The 9,622-nt window shown below is 45.5% G+C and overlaps 1 protein-coding gene across 1 annotated transcript in view; it reads left to right on the forward strand.

Annotated features, from left to right (window-relative positions):
* Window positions 1–7,785, forward strand: part of CACNA1I (calcium channel, voltage-dependent, T type, alpha 1I subunit) — a gene marked incomplete at both ends in the record, with an annotated part of 30,983 nt that extends 23,198 nt beyond the window's left edge. The window contains 6 exons of the mRNA XM_010193679.1: window positions 1–24; window positions 750–1,088; window positions 1,699–1,845; window positions 6,112–6,228; window positions 6,595–6,760; window positions 7,589–7,785. The exon at window positions 1–24 is cut by the window's left edge and continues 113 nt beyond it. Coding sequence (XP_010191981.1) covers window positions 1–24; window positions 750–1,088; window positions 1,699–1,845; window positions 6,112–6,228; window positions 6,595–6,760; window positions 7,589–7,785 — 990 coding nt within the window. The remainder of the gene's footprint in view (window positions 25–749; window positions 1,089–1,698; window positions 1,846–6,111; window positions 6,229–6,594; window positions 6,761–7,588) is intronic.
* Between the last annotated feature and the right edge of the window lie 1,837 nt (window positions 7,786–9,622).

A 9,622-nucleotide genomic window follows, 5' to 3' on the forward strand; every position in this document is an offset into this window, starting at 1 on the left:
GACAACTGGAATGGGATCATGAAGGTAACTGGGCCTCAGGGGCATGGATATTGTGGGGAAGGAGAAATTCTGATGTGTGCTCTGTTCAGCAGTGCTTGGGCTAAAAAAGGGAAGGAGCGCAGGAGCCGAATTGCTGTAAGCTCCCTGCTTGGGCCAGAATCTCCCTCCCCAACACAATAACTCAGAAGTTGGGCTCATCTAGTCCTACAGACACCTGGCTGAGAAAAGTGAAAATTGTCCTTAGGAGAAACAAGAAGACTCTCCAAGCTTAGAGAGAATAGCCACTGTCATAAGGCCTGTTATCAAAGCTGAATGTTGGTGCATTGGACAGGGCACCCATATGCAGAACTACCAAAGCAAAATAAAAATATTTCCTTGCTTCAAAGGACAGAGAGAGAGGAAAGTTCTTTGAACACACTTGGCACTTTTGAGGCTGGATGGGAAAAGGCAGTACCAGACTGCTCAGTTTGTGTGTGGCTACAGTGGCAGCAACATGTGATGGTCTGGAAGTAGTTTGCTCTGTACACCTTTGGACGTATTTGCTCAGAAGCAGAGAGCACATGACCAGATAGTGTCCTTGATTCTTTGAGGATGTCATGAGCCCAGTGGGTGTGGGGTGATAGAGACGTTTGCCCTGTTCTTTCCATTGTCATCAGTGTTTTTTGACAGAAAGAGCAGCCAAGCTTCTATTCTTACTTTAGTCCTTCCTTCCTTCCATCATTCCCTCTCAAACGCAACTTCCCCTCAAGGATACCTTGCGTGACTGCAGCCATGATGACCGGAGCTGCCTCAGCAACCTGCAGTTCATCTCCCCACTGTACTTTGTCAGCTTTGTGCTCACAGCCCAGTTTGTCCTCATCAATGTGGTGGTAGCTGTGCTCATGAAACATCTTGACGACAGCAACAAGGAGGCCCAGGAGGATGCAGAGATGGATGCAGAGATAGAGCTGGAATTTGCACATGGGCTGTGCTCCCGCAAGTCAGCATCCCCAAATTCGGGACAGGGAAGAGGAGCAGGAACAGGAGGAGGTGGTGGGAGAACAGATCCTGAAGGACGTCTGTGCATGAGATGTTACTCTCCAGCACAGGTGAGTACACCTTTGAGCTTACTAACCAGTCTGCAGCAAGTAGCTGTGAGTAGAAGCTGGGCAGCCTAGATGACAGAGGGCTTAGCTGTAGCAGAAAAACTCTTCCACCTCAGGGTGAGAGGTTTGCTTTCAGTAGTAGACTTTTGAATTGGTAGCATCATGTGGGAACAAGGCTGTGATAGCAGAGGGTCCTGTTCATTGACATCATGGTGTAGGAATCTGAAGGCCGGCAGAGGAGGGTTGGAGCAGATCAGCGAAAGGTGTGTTAGGAGCAAATTTGAGAGGGGAACTCAGGAGAGCAGAGCAGGGGAAATGGCAGATCAAGAGTGAGGCACTCCTGCAGAGCTGGAGGGAAGGCATGAGCAGTGCTGTGATGCACTGGCAGTGAATGAAGACAGTCCCTCTTCTTTTTTCTTTGCATTGAGCACTTATACACCCTAAGGAGCAAATGTTCCTCCAATGACCTTGTGCAGGTACCTGCAGAACAAGGTGCTGCTCCAGATGAGTCAGGGTGGAGAACCCAGCCCCAAATTCACATGAAACTTTGAAGGAAAAAACTCAGCATTCTTAAAATGATCTCTCCCATCCTCCCCCCTTTCTTGTCCCCTAGGAGAACTTATGGCTGGACAGTGTCTCTTTAATTATTAAGGACTCCTTCGACGGGGAGTTAATGATCATCGATAACCTATCGGGCTCCGTCTTCCATCATTACTCCTCGCCGGCCATGTGCGAGAAGTGTAACCATGACAAGCAAGAGGTAACCTGCGTACGAGGATGCGTGAGGGGACTCTTCCCCCAAGACCTGCCCACCCACACTCACATGCCCGCAGGTTGTCCGATGTGTGCTCCTGGCTTGTAGATTGTGTAGACAGAGAGCTTGTTGACCTGTGTTTGTCACCTGTCATGAATTGCTGACCTTGCCTTTAGTACAGGCCTGCCCTGCTTAGCCACGAGGGGATGTCTGAGGTGGTGGAAAGGTGAGATGTGCCAGGACACGGGTCAGGAGGGAACTGAATGAGGTGTATAGAAATGACCATGAAGGTGTCCTGGCAACTTTTGTTGTGTTCAATTCTGCAAGAAAAGCAGAGGTTGAAGCTCATGTTGTATGGAGGACTCAAGGGATCTCACCCCAATGACAGCACTCGAGTAATTCAGAGGGAGACTTAAGTATGCATTTTGTCTTCATTTTAAGCATATGCTTGCTTATTCCCTGTTGAGGTCAATGAATTAAGCACTTGCTTAAATGCCTTGTTGAATAGAGTCAACATTTGTGAGAAAGGATTGGTTTGTGGTGAAAACTAATTAATTAGTTTGAGCAAAAACTAGATAAAAATGGACCCAATGAGAAAGTTTGAGAGTCTCTTTTTCTGATGTAGAACCTGTTAGCTGGCAAATGGGTTGTTGCTAAGAGAAGGACACCAAATGGCTTAGACTTGTGCTTCTGAAGTTAGTAGATGCTTTGGAAAACTGCTACTTAAGAAATTAGTCTTCTCAGGTTGTGAATCTTCAGGAGCAAAGTAGTCTGGGAGAAGTTATGTTAGCAGCAGAATTAATTTTGTTTCTGAAATAATTTTATGGTATTTAAGTGCTGTGGTCACAGACAGGCTTATAACAGTAGAATGGCTCATCTGACTGTAAATCAGTGGCAATATTCACCACCTCCTTCCCCATAACTAACTTGAGATGTTGCTATTGTTTATAAAGAAACCAGAAAACTTGGGAAGAGAGCTCTCATTAGCAGATTACTCTATCCATGTTTGAAGAAAGCAATATTTTGTTGGGCTTCAGATGCCTAGTTCTGATGCTTTAATTTTTTTCAACCTTTCAGCTGTTTGCTAGTCCCCATAACTTCCCTTTGAAACTATAAAAATGCAAACATTGCAGTAGTTTATCAGTATTGCAACACTTCACAAATGAATGCTGCATTAATACAGCCAAATAACCAGTTTTCAATTAACTGTGACTTTCACTGCTTTAAGTAAGTCCTTATATTCAGCAGTTGGTGCTCAGCCTTCTCACAAAATCAGGTCCCTCTAAGGCATTCCAGAATGATTACCCCCAAATTAAGTAATTTGCAGCTGTTTTGCTGCATTTGAAAACCTTTCAGATAGTCTTCAATATTCTGTCTAGGAATTAAGACAATAACAAATTTTCTTACCTTCCCAGCAAGGAAACTAGACAGCAAATTCTTCAAGTGTAACCCACAGCCACAGCAAAGAGTTTAACAGAATAATCACAACCAAAGAATTATTCTTAGATCATATTTCCTAATGGCTGTTACAGAGCCATAAATTACTTTTCTAAGTTGTCATTTAAGTACACATAACATGTGGCATTGAAAAGAAATTATCGGCAGCAATAATTTTAGTAGTAAAAATCTAGATACTTTATTTCTGATCATATGCATCAAAGCCACAGCTCAAGATTTTGAGTTATGGTTGATCATGACCTTTTCTTCATATTTTGTAGTATAAAAAACTTTGAGGTCATTCCAACAGGAAATCACTACATGGAGTCACAACTAGACTTGTCCTAGTGCTAATGCCAGCAATGCATATAGTCATTAAATTAGAGTGTACTCTGGTACATTAGCATATCTGAATGTGCATTGTACACACAGACAGAATTGTGCTCTCAGATGCAATCAACAGCAAGTTACATTGGCAGTACAGTTTTTATCGAGTCCTAGTCAACACAGTTGTGTTCGAACATAATAGTATGCTTACTGCCTGCCAAATCACCCTTAACTCTGCCCTTGTGACAAAAATCACGTATTAGCCAAAAATATTCACTCTCATTTAGTTTGTAGTTTAATCCTTCAAGATGCTGAGCACCATGGATGGACACAACATTTAAACATAAGCTCAAATATGTGCTTAATATGTGCGAAGCTTTTTGTTGCATTGAGTAGAAGTGCTCAGTGTCTTTCTCAGTTACACTGCTGGCATCTTATTTTCAAACCAATTATTTGTACAAGTAAGGATTTTTGTAGTCATGGCTTTGTTTTTAAAGATATGTTGTATCTGCAACTATTTTCTAAGGGAATTGTGTGCGTGGTTCAGTGTCTCAGGTTGATGTCCCTAGCAGTTTCCATGGATTGTGCTCCTAGTGAAGAGTCCCTTCTCCTCCTACTGGGATTTTTACAACTTTTTTTGTTCCTTGTTTTTGGCAGATTTTTAAATACTTTGCAGTAAGGGAAGCTATAAGAACAAAACATTTTTTTTTTCTCGCACTGCTAACCTCTCCTCTTGTCACTGCTGTCCTTCCACTCTTGGGCTGGTTGAGAGTTACACATCTGTGTGTTGGTGGCTGATAGTGTGTTTAGCCAGTGACAGCAATTTGCCAGTGAGCAGCAGTGTTTTCTCACATGCAATTTATCCCTTCATGACTTAGTTGATTATGTTTTTTGTGTCAATCCCAGGGTGGCCAGAATTTGTGAGCAAGTGGTTCAGTGAAGAACGGACTGTTCTGGCTTTTGTTGAAACCCTTTTTTTATGGATGGAGAAGGTAGTCGCAGATGTTATCACATTTCATGCTCGCATCTCTACGAGCACAGCTGTAAGGTTGTTCTGGTGTAATAAGCACTTAGGCGAGTAACAGATGAGTATGCACATTAAGTGGGACTGAATGAAGACTGTGTTTCTCTACACGAGTAGCTCCTGACTGGTGGCTGTGTAGCGTGCTTGACGTAAGTTCATTGTGGGCTCTCCAGTGTGTCCATGCTCTGAGCAGCAGTGCTCGGTTAGGGCTCTCTTCATGGTTGGACGGCAACATGTTCCTGTGTCAGATTAATATCCCAAATAAGGATGTCATTTGTGCCCTTGATTTAAATCCAGCTCTGGTTTTCCTTCCTGTTTATTCAAAGTGCATTATCCCTTGGATGGAGACCTCTTCAAGTCTCTGGCATTGGCACAGGCCACTAAACTCCCAGCTCGAAGGAGTCATCTCTCCAAAAGTTCCACCTCCTCTTATAGTACAGCAGCTGTACCTGCCTCTTGCAAACACAAACACAGGGGAGGACAAGATAAATGGCCAGGAAGCAAGCAGTCCTGACTGAGGCAACCCAGAATATAGCTCTCAAGAGTCAGGTGCTGGTGGTGGGAACTGGTGAGACTACAGAGACCAGTGATGGAAAGCCAAGCACAGGAGGGACAGAGCAGCTGCTTAAGCTACTAGAAAAAGGAGATGCTTTTCAGGTACTGTGGGAAAGAGATGTCAGGCAGAGGGGAATTGAAAGATTGTAGGAAAGAGGATGGGAGAGGGGCACATGTGGTATGAAACAGCTCAAAAGATGAAGCAAGGTCAGGCATGGGACTGGAGCAGAGATGAGGCTCAAGGATGAGAAAGATGCAGTGGTCAGACTTGGTTTCAGAAAGCAAGAGCACGAGTGGGCAGGAGAGGTGAGTTTAGGGATGGGAACAGAGAGTGGGATCAGAGATGGTGTTAGCTCAGGTCTTGGGTAGATTAGAGTTGAGGGGAAAGGGGAGACACAGGGAAGCTGAAGGGAAACAGGGTTTCAGTGATGAAGGTAAGAGAATATGAAAAGCATGATACTGGCATGGACTGCAAGAGGCATGACTATCCCTGGAATGAAAGCACCTTCATATTTTAAGCAGGGCTGTCTGTGGCACCTTCAGAGAGAGGGGTCCACTCCTCATCCCTCAAAAGGGCCAACCGCCTTGTCACCGGCCTGAGGATGCCCTCTTCCTGCCTGGCTTTACTTGCAGGGCCTTGTGCCAGCTGTATTGCTGGGGCAGATTCAGGACTCCTTCCTCCAATTCTGGCACTAGAGGAGCATGGACTGGCACTGGGCTGCTTGCAGATCATATGTTCAATCTTCCTTAAAAAGTGGAGTCTCCTGTCTAGCCCAGGTCTGGGTTAGGCAGTTCCTGATGTATCCAAGGAATGTAACCTAAAATTTATCTCGGGTCTACAGGCTCTCACTCATCCACCATAAACAGTGTGAGTGCTTGAAATTTGAATGCCAGGCATGACCTGTGACAGCAATTTTCCCTTCCTGCAGGTTCAGCTGGCCGAAATGGAAGCATTATCCCTCAACTCAGACAAGTGCTCTTCCATCCTTCTAGGAGATGAGTCAGAAAATCGCAGTACTTCTCAACTGAGTCCTAAGGAGATCAAGGTTAGGCCCATGTTGCACTATGTGCTGTATTTCTACCCTGCTCATTTGAAGTACTCCGTATTCATCCAAGGATCTCTGCTGAGGAATATAAAATTTTCAATTTTCAAGAGCTTCTCCATAAAGACATATCATGGAAAAGGATCTGAGGAGAAAAAAAAGGATGTATGTTTTTGAAAGTTCTCTTCAATACTGTCAGTAACTTCCTCTGATTGAGCCTAAATTTAGGGAATTTGGCATGGAAACCTAATGATCTCTTAGCTAGCTTGACACTATCTTCAGAATCAGCCCTTGAGGCTTTGACAAGTCTGCTCTGTCATCTGCCATTAAATTTCACAAGGCTTTATCCTCACTTATTTTCTACAGCAGGATGCCCAGGACAACCCAGACTCCAATGGGGTAGGCGATCTGGGGGAATGCCTGCTCCCAATATCCAGTGAGGATGGCTCTACAAACCCGAATAGTTACCTGTGTGAAATGGAGAAAACTCCTTTCAACTCAGTCCAGTCTTGGCTAAAGCATGAAAGTACCAAAGGTGAGTATGGCTCTAATCATCCTCCAGGTCTGCTGAAAGTATGAGTTGGTTCAGCTGATTTGCCTTTTTCCTGCCTCCTCTCTGCCAGGAATGGAGTTAAAGTGACGTGGGGTTATGCTAACCAAGAATTAGTTTTCAGTTTGCCAGTCCTCAGGAGTGGAGTGAGGAGCAGTTCCTGCTTTTGCTGCTAGATCTTACATCTGTGAAAAAGCTGATTCTGATTCACAATGGTGCACCCATGCATGGTCAGAGAAGAGTGGGGACAGCCTCCCCTGAGATGCCAGCTGGATGAACTGTGCTTGCTTGGCATGGTAAATGTTGTTGCCTCCTGAGACTAGGCTCCTCAGACTCAGGGAATGCATAATACATGTCTGCCCTTGGTGGAAATGCTCCAATTCTACTTTTGAGCATGCTCTGGCCTCCTGTGGTCCCTAGGTGTCCCAAACCACCAGTTTATTTACCTTCCTTCGTCCCTTGCCTTGTAGGATCTGGGATGAAAGTTCTCTGGCCATGATACATAGTTGAATCAAGGAGCAGCAGCAGGAGAGGCAAGCTGGGCTCTGTTGCTTTATGGCTCTGAGTTGTTTTAGCTCTTCTGGGTCTGGTGCAAGTTTTGGTCCTTGAGTAGAAAGTTGGACCCATGGTGTAAACACTAGAATGAGGCTTCTTGGTCAGGAGTGCATGTTACTAAATATGCTCCATGCACGGGACTTGCAGGACCCTCAGTGTAACAGCAGCAAAGGCACCAAATCAAATCAGAGGACTCTTCAACTTCATTTTTCTTTTCTCTTTCTGTTCTCCTTCCCATTTCTTGTGGTGCTTTGTCAGTCCCTCCCAGCCCCTTCTCTCCAGGTGCATCTTGCCCTCTGTTACCTGTACCAGCAGAATTTTTCCACCCAGCCATCTCTGCTACACAGACAGGGCCTGAGAAAGTCTCATGTCCACGCAACCTTCCTAAGATCTCTCTGCAAGGCTCATGGGCGTCACTGAGATCCCCAAGTGTGAACTGTTCACTTCTTCACCAGGTGAGGACCACTGCTTCCTTCTGCTAGGAAAACTTGATCTTCACATCACGCCCAAACAGAGGGGCCTGAATGGGGAGGAGGGCAGAGGAAGGAGAGAGTAAGCTGTCATCGTGGGCTGGGTGATCTGGATCTAACCTGCCGGAGGAGCAGAGTGGACTGCAGAATGCAGGAGGGTTGAGGAAGAGAGAGAGTTGTACAGCAAAGCGATAGTGTATAGCTCTCACTGCTGAAATAATATATTCTTCTGCTTTTGATCAAAAATAGTTTGGCAGCTGCAGCTTAGCCCCACATGAAGATGAAATCACACCACCTTTTAGCTCACGCCTGGGTCCCCTGCACCGAATGCACTGCAAACACCTGCATGCACAGCAGCTACGTTGCGAGCCAGGGAGATGACAGCCTTCTTGGCTCCTCTTAGTGCCGTGACTCTGGATCATGCACCTGCTTGTTTGGAACGGGCTTCTCCTCACCTACCCTCCTCCACAGCCCTCCATGCCACACCACATCCCTGAGCTTGCTGTTTTCCCCTGCCCACTTAGCTCTTACATCCCATAAAGGTGTTATCTCTTTCTGAAAAGGCAGCTATTTCTCACTAACAAAAGAGAAGAAGAAAAGTGTTGAGGGAAGATCAAGTGTCTCTGAAGAGCAGGGGAGGCAGAGATGAAAGTCCAGTAAAGATCCCTGTCATTGTTCTTGGAAGATACTGCATGAACAATTCCTGCTTGAGGAGTACAGGGATACTCTATTCCAGCCAAACTAAAAAATAAAAATAAAATCGTATGTTATCCAGTTCTGTGCGACAGACACTGTTGTCACAATACAAATGTGTATAAATTCACCAGGGACCAATTTAGCCTCGAGCTGAGACTGCTGAGTTGTTGCAGTGTTGAAACTTCTGCTATAAGTTTAGACATGAAGAGAAAGAGCTCTGGGCCTGGCATACCGCTGAGGCAGAAGTACTGAACTGGTGTAAAGGGGAAATTGTTAAACTTCTGATTAGGTGATGCAGACTGTGTTGAGCAGCTATGGTTCAGGAGGCCGCTTCCAGTCCTACATGCATCATTCCCAGTGCTGTGTCCCAGTGACGATCTCATAGTGCAGAGCTATTTTCTAGGAACAACTGAAATGCAAGCTTAACTGTAACTGAGCCCTGACACAAGTAAATTAAGGCTGTTTCCCCTTCCTGCTGGATGAGGACCCTACCTTTCTGCTCTAAATATCATCACTGCTGCTAGTGCTGGTCAGAAGAACCATGAGGCCTCTTTTCTATCCCCAGACACTGATGATTTTTAAGTTAGAGGATTTCTGTGTGCACAAGTACCCTCGTTTCTGTCCAGCTGATGGTTTTGATGTGTCTGCAGCCTGTGTGGCAGGTTCACAGGGAAGCTGAGAGTGGGAACTCACAGGGAACCTTGGCTCTGCTGCCTCCTGGATCACCAGTGGACAGGGACAGCTCAGTGGTAGGGGACTGCAGAGCTCACAGACCCAGCACAGGGAAGATGGGAGACATGGAGCAGAATAAAATCAGAGCTCAAAATACTGAAACCTTTCCTCCTTTCCCCAGAAGGGAATCCCCTGGGCAAGTTGCATGGCTGGTGCTTTGTAGCATAGCTCAGGTGGTTTATAGCTGCCCTATCCAGCAGAGGACAGAGGGAGAGAGGAATTGGAGTTTTCCCCCTTTTTTTTTGTAATTGTGGTTTATTTTCACACTCTAAAATACTCCAAAAAAAACCCAAACAAAAAAGGACAAAGTCTCTTGCCCCCTGCTCATCTCTTTCCTGAGAACTGTCTTTTTCCACTCCTGCTCCCCAGGCCCCTGAGAGCGATACCTCGCTGG

Source organism: Mesitornis unicolor, unplaced genomic scaffold, assembly GCF_000695765.1.
Source record: "Mesitornis unicolor isolate BGI_N332 unplaced genomic scaffold, ASM69576v1 scaffold44691, whole genome shotgun sequence".
NCBI lineage: Eukaryota > Metazoa > Chordata > Aves > Mesitornithiformes > Mesitornithidae > Mesitornis > Mesitornis unicolor.